At 45.8% G+C, this 18457-nt stretch overlaps 1 protein-coding gene across 7 annotated transcripts in view; it reads left to right on the top strand.

The window, feature by feature from the left end:
* The window catches only part of PECAM1 (platelet and endothelial cell adhesion molecule 1), a 72466-nt gene that overhangs the window by 35751 nt on the left and 18258 nt on the right, over positions 1-18457 (top strand). For 5 of the 7 annotated variants that reach the window (XM_077780389.1, XM_077780390.1, XM_077780391.1 and 2 more), the window contains 8 exons: positions 1655-1903; positions 3927-4202; positions 7306-7593; positions 8474-8581; positions 9677-9704; positions 10421-10494; positions 13093-13146; positions 14876-14938. In XM_077780389.1, coding sequence (XP_077636515.1) covers positions 1655-1903; positions 3927-4202; positions 7306-7593; positions 8474-8581; positions 9677-9704; positions 10421-10494; positions 13093-13146; positions 14876-14938 — 1140 coding nt within the window. The remainder of the gene's footprint in view (positions 1-1654; positions 1904-3926; positions 4203-7305; positions 7594-8473; positions 8582-9676; positions 9705-10420; positions 10495-13092; positions 13147-14875; positions 14939-18457) is intronic. The other 2 variants (XM_077780394.1, XM_077780392.1) reach the window with 1 other exon arrangement.

The following is an 18457-nucleotide window of genomic DNA, read 5'->3' as shown; positions in this document are numbered from 1 at the left end:
TAACACTGGCCCTCACATCAGGATTCCCTATTAAAGGGGTTTGCGGGAGCATCTCTGTGCCAGTTCATTCTTCAGCCAGCGATAGGAGAAGCCCTCCTAATATGACCCCTATTTGACATCACTATTCATGGGCTTAAACCCTGAATGATCATGATCCTTCACTTTGACCCCATCTCCTTCCCAATGTCCTTCCTATTCTGCCTAGACCACCTTGCACTTCATTCCTCTTGCTTCCAGTCTGGGCTCCTTAAACCCCATCCATTCTCCCTCCATATATCTCCCTATAACACACATCTGATGCCATTCCCCTGACCCAAACTCTCCATGGTTCCCATTGCCCCAGGATACAATTCACACTTGTTTAGGTGATTCCCAAGATCCTTCAAGATCTACAGGTCTTCCTCTGGCTGCTTCTACTCCCACTAAGTTCCAGGGTTTTCAGGTGCTCAAACTTCCTGCCAGGCCTTGTATTTGCTCTTCTCTCTGCTTAGAACACTCCCTGTTTGCCTGGATAGCTTCCTGAAAGAGTCCTTTGCTGATTCCCTGAGCCCAGGCCATGGGCTCTCCTGCAGACAACCATGTCTGAATCACCCACATCAAAGCACTTCCAAGCCAGGGACTGTTTCTTTTTCACTGCTATCTCTCTGATGCTAAGCAAGGCACCCAGTGCAGAGAAAGTGTGTACTAAATACTTACAAAATAAAGTGTATAATTGAATGAATCCATGGGCGAATGCATGAATCATCACTACGGCATTACACAGTGAAAAACTTTTCTTTTGTTATTAATTTTTTAAAAATTTACATCCAAGTTAGCTACCTTAGTGCAACAGTGATTTCAAGAGTAGATTCCTTAATGCCCCTTACTCATTTAGCCCTTCCCCCCTCCCACAGCCCCTCCAGCAACCCCTCTGTTTGTTCTCCATATTTAAGAGTCTCTTATGTTTTTGTTCCCCTCCCTGTTTTTATATTATTTTTGCTTCCCTTCCTTATGTTCATCTGTTTTGTATCTTAAAGTCCTCATATGAAGGAAGTCATATGATACTCGTACACACACACACACACACACACACACACACACACACACATCTTTATCCATTCATCTGTCGATGGACATTTGGACTCTTTCCATACTTTGGCTATTGTTGATAGTTCTGTAATAAACATTAGGTGCATGTGTCTCTTTGAAACAGCACACCTGTGTCCCTTGGATAAATACCTAGTAGTGCAATTGCTGGGTTGTAAGGTAGTTCTATTTTTAATTTTTTGAGGAACCTCCATCCTGTTTTCCAGAGTGGCCGCACCAGTTTGCATTCCCACCAGCAGTGCAAAAGAGACGCTCTTTCACTGCATCCTCACCAACATCTGTTATTGCCTGACTTGTTGACTAAAAGACTTTTCTAATTCATGTTTATGAAATAAATTGGACTAACAAGGGTGGAAAACTTGCCCTTGTAATCCCAGGCAAAGAATGAACCCTAGCTCTTTCATTGTGTGATTATTAGGTGTATGAGAAGCTAAAGAGAACTTTCTGCAGCAAGTTTGGGGGTTAGCTCTGCCACAAGCAACTGGGCGAAGGGTCTCTCTGGAAGGGGGGGAGCTGTGGGAATGGTGTCCAGAAATATCTCACCTCCTTCCATTCACTGATTTTCCAGAGCTGTTTTCCAAGCCGAAGCTGGAATCCTCCACCACCCGCCTGGACCACGGTGAAAGACTGAACCTGTGGTGCTCCATTCCAGGAGCACCTCCAGCCAGCTTCACCATCCAGAAGGAAAGCACGGTTGTGTCACTGTCCCAAAATTTCACCAAGATAGCCTCAGAGAAGGACAGAGGGACATACACCTGCACTGCAGGCATCGGCAAGGTGGTCAAGAAAAGCAATGCAGTCCAGATAACTGTGTGTGGTGAGTACATCCTCGCCGGCTCAGAGAGCCAGTTTGGGGTGGAGTGAGAGAAAGGTGATTTATCACTAGCTGCCACCCTCTCCAGTCTGAAGGCAGGTCAGACGGAGGCAGGGTAAGAACCCGGGGGTAAGAGGACGTGGTGAAATCGAGAGACCCAACTAGTGACTATTCCTGCTTGGAGTAGAGGAAAGAGGCAGTACAAGGAAAGTGTTGGTGAAAGTCAAGTTCATGGCTTTCTTGTGGCTGCATGCTGATGAGGGAGCTGAGTTGGCAAGATTCTGGCTGCTGGAACAGACACCCCCTTAAAAGGTCAGAGAAGAGGGGCGCCTGGGTGGCTTAGTCGGTTAAGCGTCCACCTTTCGCTTAGGTCATGATCTCGCGGTTCGTGGGTTTGAGCCCCGCATCGGGCTCTGTGCTGACTGCCAGCTCAGAGCCTGAAGCCTATTTCAGAGTCTGTGTCTCCCTCTCTCTCTGACCCTCCCCTGCTCACGCTGTCTCTCTCTCTCCTAGAAATAAATAAAAATATTAAAAAAAAAAAAGGTCAGAAAGGAAACACCGCTTACTCAATACTAATTTTTAGGATCTTGGTTCTGTATCCTGATCCATATCCTGACTGACCAGCAGGGCTAGGACTCCTGGGGGACTGAACGTAGGTACCAGGACCACCTACGGCCATGCTTCTCAGAGTGACCGTGCATGCAAAACGCAGTTAGAATGCAGGTCAGGATGGAGCCAGATTCCACGTCTCTAACTAGATAGAGACTTGAGGATGCTGGGCCATGGACCGCCATCTGACTAGAAGGGTCTAAGTGAATGGAGAACTCTGGTCAAGCTGTCACAAGCTCTGTTGTTACTCAGTCATCATCCTTCAGTTTACCCCATGGCTGTGGTTCTAGCCAGCCAAGATTTTAGTCTCAACTCAATGAGGACTGTAGTCTCTTGTCAACTCTCTCGTCATGGAAATCCAAAGGAAATAATGCAAGAGACAAATGTGGGCCATTACATTTTCATTCTCTCTGTTGTTGTTCTTGGAAGGAGGTCATTTCACTTCATGAGCTTTATAAATAAGTGAACTGCCAAATAAGGACCTAGTAGAATTTGTGCTTCTTGGGGCATGCAGTTTACGATCAGGAGAGGCTGAGGCACTGAGGATTTGCTTTCGAATATAATCTGCTTGGGTACTTGTTATATTTTTTTGTGCATTTCCTTGTATCTTTTCTTTTTTTTTTAATGTTTTATTTATTTCTGAGAGAGAGAGAGAGAGCGTGAGCATGGGAGGGTCAGAGAGAGAGGGTGTCACAGACTGAAACAGGCTTCAGGCTCTGAGCTGGCAGTCAGCACAGAGCCCGACGCAGGGCTCGAACCTACAAGTAGTGAGATCATGACCTGAGCCGAAGCAAGATGCTCAACCGCCTAAGCCACCCAGGCACCCCTCTTTGTATCTTTTCTTAATGCAACTACCACAACATATGGATGTGTGTGCACATGAGATGCATGGAAATACAAAAAGGTATTTAGGGGGATATCATGTTTTTTCTTAAACTTGTATCATCCTTTTTTATTGATAGCATTCACTTCCCCCCTCCCTCCTCATCTCTCTCTCTCTCACACACACACACACACACACACACACACACACACGCATTACCTGTCAGTCTTAAAGGAGTCCTGTAAAGGTAGATGAGGGAGGCAGGCATTTAAAATTATAGTAATGTCAGGGGATGCCTAGGTGGCTCAGTTGGTTGAGCATCTGACTTTGTCTCAGGTCATGATCTCAAGGTTCATGAGTGCAAGCTTCACATTGGTCTGTCTGTCAGCACAGAGCCCACTTCAGATCTTCTGTCCCCCTCTCTCACTACCACCCCGCATTGCTCACACTGTGTCTCTCAAAATAAATAAATAAACTTAAATAAAATAAAATAAATTATAGTAATGTCAGAGTTTGGATAAGGATCTTCTTTGGATGAATATTTTGTTTCTGCCTTCAGTCATCATTCAGGTTGTCTCTCTCTCTCTGTTCTAGAAATGCTCTCCAAGCCCAGGATTTTTTATGACTCCAGCTCTGAGGTGATAAAAGGACAGACCATAGCAGTCAGTTGCCAGTCCGTAAATGGAACCACACCAATTACTTATCACCTTTTAAAAGCAGGTAGCATTTTGGAGAGTTGTAACATGAACTCCAATGAGCCTGCAGTATTCAAAGATAAGCCAACAAAAGACGTCGAATACCAGTGTATGGCAGATAATTGTCATTCCTATACCGAAATTGCCAGTGAAGTTCTGCGGGTCAATGTGGTAGGTAAGTTGCTGTGCGATGGGAAGCAATCCTATGGTGTGAGGGGTTTACTTCACATCTGAAAAGGTTTGGGGTTGCCCAGGGGCTGCATGCACAACTGGGTGGGACTTATACAAAGATTATAAATGTGTCACTTGGCAAAATGGAACCAAAGCTCAGGTTGATGGGGCCAGAAAATATCCGGTGGCCATTGGTGTGGCCAGTGTCCTCTCTTTTCAGAAACCTTCAAGTGAACTGCTAAAATAGAAGAGCAAATTGTCTCAACGTCAGAACGCCTTGAAGTTGTATTCTTGGGCTCCCTTAACATTTGCTCATTTTTAGATGAACAGACCACCATCTCTGAGGCTGGTGGACCGAGCTCTTCTCCACTATTGACCCTTGGGGAGGCAAACTCTGACATGGGTGGAACCGCAGCAACCAGAGCTGCGGACTCTAGTCTCATGAGACCGGGGCTGTCCTACTCAACCCACTCAATCCACACCATTGTCCTGGGGTTGATATTTTCCTTGAGCCTCTGTCTTGTGCCTCTCCGAAGGCCTTAGGAGTGCCATTGCTTGCATCTCTAAGAAATTCTGCATTCTGTTGTAAAAAGCTTAATAAGGCTTCTTCTTCCTCCTCCTTTTTATTTAATAACTGCTCATCTACATATGCCGCTGTGGACATCTTAAGTAGACTAGAGATTCCTGCTTCTATTAACGTAGATCTAAAAGGAACCATACTTTTCAAATTAATATCCATATACATACAGCACCCAATGCTATAGGGCATCCAAAAAAAGGAAACATATCCTTTGTTTTCCATGATATTACAAGAAACACAGGATGTCCTGATAAAATAATGGAGAAATATTTTAGTATATTTGAAGAACAGAGCAAGGAAGCATAGAAAAAAATTCCTACTAGGAAGCACATGGTTAATTGTTACATGAACTATTCTTACAATGATGGTGATCGGAATTTAGAGCATGAAAGATATCATTTAGCTTGAGTGGGAAGAGCTGGGTTAGGAGCCAGAGCTTGACAATGAGTCAAGTAAGGGCTAGAGATGGCCTACCAGCCTAGTCAAATACATGATCAAAAAAGCTCCATGGAGCAGTTCAGAAGACTGGGTAAATCAGATGGCTGGAAACAAAAGATTGGGAATGGAAAATCATTGGCCATAAACTGAAAAAGTGACAGAGCTTAACTGCAGGGCATCAAATGGCAGTCTTCGGAGCTGGGAATTGTCCTGTGTACAACAAGAACCAGAAGAGCAAAGGATGTCATGATGAGAGTGGAGCTTGGGGAAGATTAACCTGGGGGCTCTGTCAGTTACAAGTGGAGGCCTCAGACCTCACAATACCTTAAGAAGCTAATGCAGAAGGAGGTGCCCCGGTGGCTCAGTCAGTTGAGAGTCTGACTTCAGCTCAAGTCACGATCTTGAGTTCGAGGCCCATGTTGGCCTTGCTGCTGTCAGCGTAGAGCCCACTTAAAATCCTCTGTCCCTCTTTTTCTGCTCCTCCCCCTCTCGCACCCTTTCAAAAATAAATAAATGTTAAAAAAAAAAAAAAAAAAACAGCAGCAGCTAATGCAGAATCCCAAATGAAACTGTTGGTTTCAACTGGGTCAGTATTAGCGGCTAACATTTACTGAGCCTCAACTGTGTGTTCACCCCTGTGCGAAATATTGTAGTTAATGATCCTCATTAATACATACAATAGCCATGAAAGGCCCATGATCATATTATCCTTGTTTCATGATGGGAAAACTAAGGCTTAGGACAAACAGCTGGTGGGCAATGGGGCTGGGAATTGAGTTGCCATCACCCGTTTGTGCTTCATCAGGAGAGATGCTGTTGAATCAGGCTGCCCCCTCTGGGATCTGCCCTTGTGCCCATCTGGAGCCTGGTCCTCCCTTTCTGTGGAAGCAGCAGCTCCGTGGTCTAGTCACCCACTGCACTCTTCAGGAAGGTGATTTATAGTCAGATGCCAGTGTGCTGACCAGTCCATTCTCCCACCAATAGGAAGGTCTACATGGGAAGACAATTGAGGATCAAAATTTCAGTAATTAAACATGGAAAAGGTATATGAGAGGACATCAAGTTCTGCTTGGATCTGCTGGGAATGAGGCTGACAGGACTTCCAGGTGCAAATGCCCAGGTCAAACTCCAGACCTGGAATTCAGAGGAGAGATTGGGCTAGAGCTATATATTTTGGCATTAAATGCCATATATTGATGTGTTAAATGCACAAATAGAAGCTATGATATGGGCAAAATCATCAAAAAGGAGAATGGAGATAGAAAGATGAGAACTGAATTTTGCAGAAACTCCATATTTAAGGAGTAAAAGGAAGGAAAACTGGTGAAACAAGAGGGAGTGACAGGTGGGGAGGTAAGAGAATCTGGGTGGTGAGACATCAAGCCCCAGAAGAAGCTGGGCAGCAGTTGAGGCCACAGGTCGGATGGGAGCCTATTAAGGACTGGATTTAATCTGCTGGAAATTCAGGGGTGGGATCGTCAGGGGATTGGTGACCTATGGGGTTTCTTCAAAACCAGAGATAGAGGGCGGTTTCCAAAGCAGATGACCGAAAGTGAGATGTCAAGAATAACAAGAATGTGGGAAATGGGGATATGAGAGTGATTGGTTTAGGACATCTATAAAAAGAAAAGGAGAAAAGCAAGCATAACTAAAGGTGGGGAAAGGCCATACATCTTTGTAAGCATAGGGACGGAAATATCTCTCTCTCTCTCTCTTTCTCTCTCTCTCTCATACACACTCACACAGAATAGAAATCAACAAGACACAGAGATTAATCATATTTTTAGGCTGAGTGTGAAGTAATGCTTGAGGTCCTAATGAGGGGAGGTCTCCATAGCATCTTGTGTTTAAAAAACACGTGGGGACAAGAGGCATCTGTTGCAGCCTTCTGGGCTAATGAGGGTGGGGTTGGGGTCTGAAGAATGTGGGATGGATGGGGCAGGGAGGGTGGTGGGAATGAATTGAGTAAAAGACACAATCCTAGTCTTGGTCACAGTGCAACAGCAGGCTGGCCATGGGCAGTGCTGTGTCATGTTCATTCTCTTGTGACTCCCCTGTTCTCAGTGCTGTCCCTTTCTCTGCCTTTCAGCCCCAGTGGATGAAGTGAAGCTCACGATCCTGCTGACTGAGGAGGTGGAGTCTGGGAAGGAACTTGTGCTTCGGTGCTCCGTGAATAATGCATCTGGTCCAATCACCTACAGGTTTTACAGAGAAAAGGAGGGCAGTCCCTTCTACCAGACCGTCTCGAATGACACCAAAGCCATTTGGCACAAGGAGAAGGCCAGCAAGGAACATGAGGGACAGTATTACTGCACAGCCTTCAACAGAGCCAACTCTGTTAAAAGCAATTCCCAAAGCAACGTACTGAACGTCAGAGGTGAGCCAGGGTCTCAACAGTGAGACATAATGCGGCTTCCAGGAGTGAAGCCAAAGTCACACCCCTTGCAAGAGGAAGTGGGCGGCTGTTTAGCTTGTTTCGCTAAGGGTTGAGAGACCAATGTTCTCAAGGTTCTTTTATTGCAAATGACAGACAGTCACCCAAATTAAATATAGAAGAGGAATTGGTTATTATAAAAAAAAATTAGAAATTTTTCACACAATTGTAATTCCAAATTCTTGGTAGAGAGATATCAGTTGGCCCATCTGTGGCCAAGGGGATTGGGTCATGCAGAAGGGGATTGGGTCATGCAGAAGGGACATAGTTATGGGAGCCCACCAATGTGGGTAGAAGTGTTTTCCTAGTGAAGGAGAAGTGCTGAATAGACCCCCGGAAAGTAATCTACTTCAGTCCAATGGTCCTTTAAGACCATAGCTGACTCTGTAGTGAAAAAACAAACAGGGGCGCCTGGGTGGCTCAGTCAGTTAAGCCTCTGACTTCAGCTCAGGTCATGATCTCACAGTTTGTGGGTTTGAGCCCCACATTGGGCTCTGTGCTGACTGCCAGCTCAGAGCCTAGAGCCTGCTTCAGATTCTGTATCTCCCTCTCTCTCTGACCCTCCCCTGCTCACGCTGTCTCTCTCTCTCAGAAATAAATGAAAACATTAAAAAGAAAAGAAAAAACAAACAAGAAGCCCATTTCTGCATTAGCTATGAACACAAGAGTCCTTCAGAGGTAGATGCTCATGTAAAATGACGGTTATGAGGACTATAAAATTCAGTCTTATTTGTTGCTTAAGTCTGATATTATTTCTTGCTGGCAGAGGAAAAACCTGTGTGTGTGTGTGTGTGTGTGTGTGTGTGTGTTTCTTCATTTCCAGTCTTTCTTGCCCCATGGAAGAAAGGACTTATTGCCGTGGTTGTCATTGGAGTGATAATTGTCACCGTGATACTTGGAGCCAGATGCTGTTTTCTGAAGAAAGCCAAGGGTAAGTACAGTTCTTCCAGGTCCCCTGGCCAGGAAACTGGCTGTGGATGTGAACGGATTCCGCCTCATGGATGGCTGGTGCTCTACCCCAGCGGGAACTGAGGAGACAATTGTTCTTCTCCTTGGGAAGGGGGGGGTGTCACCTTGATAACCAAAGATTTTGGCTTTGGGTATAAAGCTTTTATTGCCCCTTTGATTTAGCTAGGCACACACATGAAGGCAATGGTTCTCCTAGTTGGACAACCCATAAAAGATAAATCTGGAAGGTTACATCTGCATGTGATCAGACGAAGCTGTTTGTGGATTTGGCCACACCTCGTCCTGCAGTTAGTAGAGTGGGTGTGAGTGCTATGGAGACACTGCCCCCCAGCCCCAGACACACCCCTCCCAGTTAATCTGCCACTTGTGCCATGATCTCTACCCTGTGCTTGAGGCTAACCATGCATGGAAGGGAAGCCAGGATCACCCACTGACAACTCAGAAATCAGAGTCAGCTAGCCTGAACTCAAGGAAAAGGGCACAGTCCCAGTAAATTCTGCAAAAATGTTTGTGGACTAAGGCTGCTACCTGGGATGGGTGGGGGCAGATGGGACGATGTGGGGCCCTAGGCTTTTTCTGGAGCAAAAATGCTACAACCCTTCTGGGAAGACGGGCTCCAGATCCAACCCCTTCCTGAGGCTGACCCTGACCTTGCTCTCAGGCCAGCTTGGAATTAAAAGCAGAAGGGTTGATGTCAACTTTCCTTCTCGGAATCATCTTGAATCAAAGAGACAATTGCCTATATATCTGCCTTATCTGGTTACCATTATCTTCGTCTCTGTTTCACTAAAGAAAATCATTTCTGGCTAAAACAGTCTCAAAATATCATATTCCTGGAGGGAATGATGTGAAATCTCTCAATATAAGAAAGACCAAGAAAAGACTGACTTTGTTTATTTTCTTATTTTTTAACAGCAGGAATATATTTGGCTTTCTTTTCTCTTTTTATGGGTATTCAATCTTCAAGGCAGTCAAATATGGTCAAGATGAGTGTTCCTATCTGGTATGGACATGGATATTTTTTACTGACTTTGGATTTTCTCTTTTTCTTTTAAAGCCAAGCAGACGCCCATGGAGATGGCCAGGTCAGTGCATTTATTTGGAAAAGACGTGGCTGCTCTGTAGACATGCAGACACTGTAGGCAAATTCTGGTCATTAGGAATTTTTCTTGGGAAACTCAGAAAAATAAGAGTCTTAGGTGTAGTAGTATAGGGGTGTGTGTGTGTGTGTGTGTGTGTGTGTGTGTGTGTGTGTGTGTGTGTAAGATTGCCAGGGTCCTTCCATGAGAAAGAATGGCTTTATTCTGAGGCCGTTATCCTTTCTACACTCTTATTTGTCAAATCCCCTTTTCCTTATAAAATTATACTGAGAGCAGATGGAATTTTTAGAATTTATTTTCTTGGCAAAATAGAGTTGACCTAAAAAAGGGGTTGACAATTTTACCATTTTTGAAACCCCAGATCCAAAAGTATGGAAATGATAGCTCTGTTCTGGAGGAAAACAGTAGCATAGGCAGAAGAATTCAGAGGGGTGGCATTCACCTGATAAGTTTGCCTTTGGCCCTGCCACTTATTTCAACAGCAAAAAGTTGTTGTCAAATAATCTTGGAGCCAAAAACAGGAGCTTAGTTTTCTACAGGAGAAGGTAAAGTTTTCCCAACTGGAGAAATTCCTTAAAAAAAGAAAGAAAAAAGAAAACTCTTCCTGGTTTTCTCATGATCTTTCCTTGGTTATTTTCTTATTTTGAAGTTAGAGCCCAAAAAAGTCATATTTATTTTTCCTTTTTTAATTTCATTTTAAGGCCAGCAGTGCCGCTTCTGAACTCCAGCAATGACAAGATGTCAGATGCCAACACTGAAGCCAACAAACATTACGGTACAGTCATGGCTTCCTGCCGTTGTGAAGTGTTTTCCCCAGAGGGCTACGTACTCCCCTACCCGTCTTAGGAACAGAATCTGTAGGTGGTGGGGTTCAAGTTGGAAGGGAAGCCCTGTCCTCAAGCAGGGACACTTAATCTAATCAGTCATGGAAGGGTGAGTTAACAAACAAACAAAACAAAAACTTTGGAAGACAGGCAGAACTTTTTATCCCAGTTTTACCACCTTCTAAACATCTCAGGGAATGTGGAGAATAATTGTGATGCTGTGGGTAGCCATCCCAGCTTATCTCCCAAAACTTTGAACAGTGCCCAAGTATAATCATTATCTTTCTGTTAGAGAAGAGACCAGTTACCAAATTAGGGCATTGGTAAAACATCTTCTCAGATGGAATTGTTTATTATAAGCACAAGACAGTTTCCTTTCAAACTCTGCCACAACAAATTTAAATATTTCTCTGATAGTGGAGGCATTAAAAAAAAGCGGTACAATAAAGGAATGCATGACTAGAGGCTGAGTGCAAGCTTGAAAGTCAGCTCAGTAGGGTGGGCAGCCAGTCCCTGGAGTTCTTAATCTTATTAAGTCTAGGAGAAAATTGCTCAAGCCTTTGAACAAGGGTGCCAGCCACTCCCTAGAGGGGGTTATAATTATATCACACAAGACATCCTGTCTCAGACCGGGTCCGGGGCAGTTTTCTTTATCAGCAGGTCTGAGAATAGAATGCTCATGTTCTTTTCTAATTGTGTGTTTCACAAGACTGGGAATTTTAGGATATGCCTTTTACAGGGCATACCTGAGAAATCAGTTTAAGAATTTGAACACTTCTTACAGTACCAAATCAGACCTTTAAAAAGTCAATAAAATGGCCTGGCTGTCTCAATCAGTAGAGCATGAAACTCTTAACTTCAGAGTCATGAGTGCAAGCCCCACATGGGGTGTGGAGCCTAAAAATAAATATATATATACATACATACATACATACATACATAAATGGAAAGCCTGGGAAACTGTATTCCTGACGTCCATCAAATAGAACAGGAACTAAAGAAAGCACAAAATACGATACCATCCTTACTAGAAAGTGAATAAAACATTTGTATTAGCAAAAGTAATGGGCCAATAAAGAGAAAAGAGCAAATATATCATTTAAGAAACTACATTCAAAAATATTTGGTGAATATTTAGTAAAAAGTAATCCAGTGTTATAGAGAAAACACCTTTTTGTGTTTTGGTGATTTATATTATTTACATGTAAATACATAGACACTTTAAATTAAATGCTAATAGAGGTATATTAAAATAGGATTTCCCTCCCAATTTCCAAAATGCAAGAAACACTCTAGTTCTTATATTGTCTCTCCATGGATTATTTCACTTTATAAAATATTTTAATAATCACAATAAGCAATTAGTTTAAATAATGGAAACTCATATATTCTTCAGAAGTAGTATTTGTAACATCCATAAGAATTATTATTATTATTTTTTATTCTTGAGAGAGCGTGTAAGCAGAGGAGAGGGAGGGAGAGGTTCCCAAGCAGGCTCTGCACTGTCAGCATGGAGCCCGACGTGGGGCTCAAACTCACAAACCATGAGATCATGACTTGAGCTGAAGTCAAGAATCAGACACCTAACCGAATGAGCCACCTAGACACCCTGAGAATTATTTTTTAATAAAGAACAACGTGATAAAAAAAAAAGTTAAAAAATGTTTTTGCCCACTGAGGTGGCAGCCTGAAAGCACCGTAATTTTTTTTTAATATTTTATTTATCTTTGAGAGAGAGATAGAGACAGCATGAGCAGGGGAGGATCAGAGAGAGAGGGAGGCACAGAATCTGAAACAGGCTCCAGGCTCTGAGCTAGCTGTCAGCACAGAGCCCGATGCGGGGCTCGAACCCATGAACCGTGAGATCATGACCTGAGCCGAAGTCGGACGCTCAACCGACTGAGCCACCCAGGCACCCCAGCACTGTAATTTTTTAAACCATGTTCTCATGCATTCAGTTCTCCAGCTGGAGAAGGTGAGTTTGCTAGTTTCTAGTTATGGGCCCCTCATTTTAGAATTAAGCTTAATTTCAGGGCACCTGGGTGGCTCAGTCAGTTACCTGTCCGACTTCAGCTCAGGTCATGATCTCCTGATCCGTGAGTTCAAGTTCCACATCGGGCTCTGTGCTGACATCTTGAAGTCTGAAACCTGCTTCAGATTCTGTGTCTCCCTCTCTCTCTGTCCCTCCCCCACTTACGCTCTGTCTCTCTCTCTCTCTCTCACTCTTTCTCAAAAATAAACAAACAGAAAGAATTAAGCTTAATTTCTAATGAGCTTGCTCAAAGTGAACGATTCTGAATTTTGAACAATCCATAAGCAGGAGTCTTCCTCCCCTGAGATGGCAAGCATGTTTCTGGTGACCACACGGTGGTTGGGATGGAGCCGTAGGGGGACCAGGAGGGAATACAGAATCAGATACACTGCTGGTTGCCCACCACACTGAAGCAGTTAGGCTTGACTTCATTTGTTAGTGGCACTAAGTTTTTTAAATGTTATATAGGAAACTAGAAATTCCATTGCCATTATCCTAATTGTTATTTTTCAACTAGGTTACAGTAAAGATGTTAGAAACCATGCAATGAAACCAATGAATGAAAGTAAAGGTAATTATCTAATTAATTTTTTTTTTTTAATGAGAAACTTTACATTAAAAAACACCCTTAGGGAAAAAGCTAAAACTGTTAAGACCTGGGTATGTTTCTCCACCTCTCTCAGTGACCCTGTCCCCAGCCACTGTGTATAAATGGAGATGGCTAGTTGCTTTCTCCAAAGATGCTATCTTGTGTCCTTAATGGAAAGAAACCCAAATTCTAGGGGGAAAGAACTGGGTTATACCTACCAGAGAACTGGCCAATTCAGAATAGGTTACTGAGTAACGTAGAGGACCTCCCTTCTTTTGGATAGTGGAGGCAGGGATGTTGTTTATTTTATTTTATTTTTTTTAATTTTTAATTTTTAAATGTTCTATTTATTTCTGAGAGAGAGAGAAAGAGAGACACAGCGTGAGCAGGGGAGGGTCAGAGAGAGAGGGAGACACAGAATCTGAAGCAGGCTCCAGGCTCTGGGCTAGCTGTCAGCACAGAGCCTGACGCGGGGCTCAAACCCATGAACCGTGATATCATGACCTGAGCCGAAGTCAGACACTCAGCCAACTGAGCCACCCAAGCGCCCCTTATTTATTTATAATGTTTATTTATTTTTGAGAGAGAGACAGACAGAGTGTGAGTGGGGTGGGGGAGGGACAGAGAGAGAGACACACGCACACAAGATCCAAAGCAGGCTCCAGGCTCTGAGCTGTCAGCACAGATCCAGACACAGGGCTTGAACCCACAAACCATGAGATCATGACCTGAGCCAAAGTCGGATGCTCAACTGATTGAGCCACCCAGGTGCCCCCATGTATTTTATACATAACTTACAAATATTATTTTGTATCTAAGTATTTAATAAAAATAAAAAATATGCTATAAAAAATAAAATAGCATTGCTACTAATTTTTAAAGATAATTAACAATAGATTCCTTACCACGGGTAAAGCTCAGAGGATTGGGCTAAATCATCTCTGAAAATTCCTTTCGCCTCGGGGCTGCTATCATGGGAGCTAACACTTTGAAGAAGTAGGGATGCCTGGGTGGCTTAGTCGGTTGAGCATCCGCCTCTTGATCTCAGCTCAGGTCTTGATCTCTGTGTCATGATTTCAGACTCTGAGTGAGGTGTGAAGCCTACTTAAAAAAAAAAAAATCTAAAGAAATTAACACCTGTGTCCTTGACCACACATCACTGTTTTCAGTGCTGGTGAGAAACCCCAACTCTAAGGCTTCAAAAATAAAACAATTATGTAATTTTGAGTCGAAGACAAACTAATTTACTGGATTTCACTCTAGCAGCCCAACTGCTCTCATTAACTTGTTTTTCTATGCATATGGCTCATACCTTCAGAGCATTTTTAGGCTGGGGACCCTATCCTCCACTTCCTGAGATCCCTTCCATCTTGGAGATAGCTTTCTATGCCTGTGGCAGTGGAGTAGAGTTCTAGAGTTAACTGCCATGGCTGATACTGGCTGTTTTCTGTGTCTACTGAGTTTTTACAAATCCCCTGTAGAAACGATGGGGACCTGGGCAGGAGCACCCTTCCACGTCCTGGGGAAAGCAGGACTTATCACTGTCTTCCCCAGCCCAAGATTTCTCATCTACTTAAAATGGCTTTCAGCCTGGGTCTGGCTTCCTCCTCGAAATATGGAATGTTTTAATCATTTGAGTGGAAATCTCGAAGGCAGGCTGAGGCTCCCCAAGGAGATTTTGTCTAACCGGTGCTGTGGTTCTTTTGAGCAGAGCCTCTGACCGTGGATGTGGAATACACAGAAGTGCAAGTGACCTCATCTGAGAGTCATCAAGGTAAACACCATCCCTGGCGCGATTCCTCATGTTTTGCTCTCTGTTTGGGTGTAGACACCAGGGTGAGGTGTGCTATGATCCAGGGACAAGGGTCCCTTCAGTCGGTCAGAAGGGAGGTGGTCAGCAGACAGACCTGTTAGATGTGCCTACGGCAGGAGCAATGATCCCCCGCCTAGGCTTTTGAGGTGTAAAATTTCATTACTTGTTATTTACCCTACTAGTAGTCATGAGTAAGTTTTATTGAGCAATTACTAAGTGCTAAGAAATGTGTTTGTTGAGAGACTTTGAGGGCAGCCTCACCCTTGGGCGTGTGGACTTTCCTCCAGAGGTATGTTCCTGCCCAAACCTAGCATCTTCCTTAAAAAGCTGCTTGCACACTGAGCTCGTGTAAATGAAATGCATGTTTGAAGGTAGTGAGGGCTTGGCTCTTTAAAGGGACACTTGGGGAAAGGCTTTTGAAAGCACAGAGTACCCTGCTGTGTAAACAGTGGCACTAGCGTCACGCTTCAGGTTTTGTTTTCATGTGTGTGGTTCTCTCAGGGGAAGGTGGCCTGGAGGTCCCTAGTTCTGGCTCTGTACTGACCGATACTTAGTCAGAGTGGGCTGGTCCATAGCAAATGCTAGAACAATAATTTCGGTTGCTATTGGTCCCACAGAAAACCATGTATATCTTCCTAGCTCTCCTCTAGCCTCGGTCTCCCACAGACCCCTGCACTCAAAGGAGCCATCCAAAGCCTTCCTCCCCTTCTGGGCAGCTCATTAGGGCTATTGCCATGCACCCCCTCTCCCTTCCTGCTGAGGCTGAGGCCTCCGCTGTGTCTATTCTGCCTGGCAAGCTGAGGGCTGTTTTCCAGACCAGGCATTGACCAGAGCCACAAGGCAATGGCATCCCTCTGGCTCCATGATTTGGGGAGAGTTTTGGGTTCCTTCTTCCTTCCCTTGCTTAGGTTCTGGGTACCATGTCAGCTGCTGTGTGCACAGACTCTTTCGGTAAGGCAGCCCCCAAAGGCCCCTAGGCTGTGTGCTGCCACTGGGGCACTGTTCTCACAGTCTGTGGCCCCTGCAGTTGGTACTCCCTGATCTGCATGGCTACCCAGGGCATCCCACTTCCAAGTCTGGACTGGACCTGGGAACGGTGGCGGCCATGACAGGCCTGAAATTCTCTCCCTTGCTATTTCATTGTAAAGTGGTTTGCCTGTTAACAAGTGAAGGGCCGTGATGGACCAGCCCTTGTGCAAGTAGCAAAGGTACATGTGTGGCCTGCGGGACCTCGGAGGTCCCCTTTGCAATTCTAGTCTCAGTGGAGCAGAGGGCCTTTGGACGCCCTCTCAGCAGGAAAGTGACAGGTTCCTTGTGGCTGGTGCAGAGGACAGACTGAAAGGGGACAGGGATGGAGACAGAGAGACCCGTGTGTTAACACTGGGCAACAAGGGATGAGGACGAGGCCGAAGCGCTGGCAGTGGTGGGTTCGAGGTCTGTTTTAGAGACGTCACAACACTGGGTGAATTTTATGGCAAGGACCATGGAGACAGAATCACTACAGGTTGTGTGAGTGGACAACCGTGAAGATGGTCATCATGTCTGAGACAGGGAGGAACAGCGGGCTCAGCTGGGTTAAGTATGAGATGCCCAAGAGGAGACAGCACAGGGCTCTGGTGCTCAGAATGGAGTCTGGGTCGGCTCTGGCTACAGGGTCTGGAGGGGGGCTCCCCTCCAACCTCCTCTGGCCCCGCCAAAGCCCAGTGCAAATGCCCTTTCATCACTCGGACCCAGTCATGTGAGTAGCAGCTTACATCCCTTTAAGGGGACTTCAGACTCAAAAGAAAAGAGGAACAAGAAGTCAGGGCGCCCCGTGATTTTGATGATGTGTGGAAAAACCCTGCTGTCCCCATTGGCCCTCCAAACTCCACTGGGCACTCAGGCAGACAGTGATTGCCCCCCGGCCATGGCCTCGAGGTCCTGAAGCTTCTCACAGTGGGCCAGGCCCTGCCCCTGCTCTGTCGCCAGCCAGGCCAGGGCAAGGTGGCATCGTGAGCGCTCTGCCCAATGCCTGGGAGGGTTTGGATTTGAGGTAGCTGAACGAGAAAGGAAGCAGGGTTTCTCCTTGGAAAAGCGTCCATTTTCCATTCTTTTGGGAACGTTTCCGTGTTAGAGTGTCTGGTTTTCTTTTTCTTGCTTGAAGGTGGTGGCGGGGCTTTCAAGGGAAAAGGACCCTAGGACAGGGTGAGGAGGGAAGCTTTCCTTGACAAGCGTGTGCAGGTAACCAAGTGGTTACTTTCCCCCAGGCTGCAGGGGCCCCGGGAGAGCTAAAATGAGTGCCGCGTGGGTGGAAATGGAGAGCATCTGGAAGATTCAAGTTGAGCTTTCTGGACACAGCCTCATTGGTGCTAAGGGACATCAGGGTAGTGCAGGCCTGGCCTGGAGTTAGTGGGTGAGGAAAGAGCTCTGTGGGTTCAAGGCCAGTGATGAGTAAACTTGATCTGGTCTTGGCCAATCTAGTTCCCTGTTTTCAAGGCTCTGTCTTCTACAGCTGGGGTGGAGGAGGGGCTGGGAACCGAATCCGGCTCTGACTCTGACCGGGCAGCTGCCCAAGGAGTCACTCGGGGATGGAGGCGGGGTGGGAAGGAACTCGTTAAACCGGTTTGTTCCTTGTTTGCTCTGAGGCTAATTGCTGGGAAAACCCCATGACGTTGAAGCCATCTCTTTCTCTGTTAACAGAGAAAAACAGGAGCCAAAATAAAGCGCCATCCGGAAACATCCCTGACAGCAGAGACAAACAGCCTGCTGGCCTGGGTTAGTCATTAGCAGGCAGCTGCTGAGCAGGGGAGGTGGTGATGAGGGGCCAGCCCCCGCCCATCCCTGAGGGGCAGAACAGGGGGGCAGCAGGAGGCACCTCTAGGGATGGAAACCAACAGGCTGATCTGCAGTTATAAGGAGGAAGGGAGTCAAGTGCGGCTCTTGAGTCCAGAGGGTATTAGAGTGTCCCCAAGGTGACCAGAGAGGTCTACCAGCACCCCTTGTGTTCCGGGAGGTGGTGGAGCTTACAAGGGTGTCCAGGCCCCCACATTGGTAGCCCAGCTCCTTCCCTCCCTTCCTTCCCCATGGCCCCCGCTCCCATTGTGGGGCAGGATCAGAGGATGAGCTTGCAGGGACCCGTGTGCCGGGTGCAAAGTGTCCTATATTGCTCATCACAGCGTTGTCTGCTCCATGGCCTGGGGCTCCCAAAAGCTCCTGTCTGAGTCGCCTTTTGCCTCCACCTTCCACCATACCCAGCACACAGTAGGATCATACTGAATGAGGGGCTTGCCCAGCCTGACATTGAGCAGAATCCCTTGGGAATGTGACAGATGCCCAGGAGATATGGGAATCCCTGGAGCTTCCCTCTACACCCCCAAATCTGGTGCTGCGGAGGGAGCCCGGGGAGTGGTATAGGCCTCTTAGAGAATGGCAGGTGTCTGAGCAGAGTGGGGCCTGGTATCTCAGCCACTCTAGCAAGTACCAACTCCTGATTGGTTCCCT

Source organism: Crocuta crocuta, unplaced genomic scaffold (genome assembly GCF_008692635.1).
Source record: "Crocuta crocuta isolate KB4526 unplaced genomic scaffold, BGI_CrCroc_1.0 scaffold288, whole genome shotgun sequence".
In the NCBI taxonomy this organism is placed as follows: Eukaryota; Metazoa; Chordata; class Mammalia; order Carnivora; family Hyaenidae; genus Crocuta; species Crocuta crocuta.
Note: the sequence above shows the minus strand (reverse complement) of the source record. Positions and strands in the feature narration are given on the sequence as shown.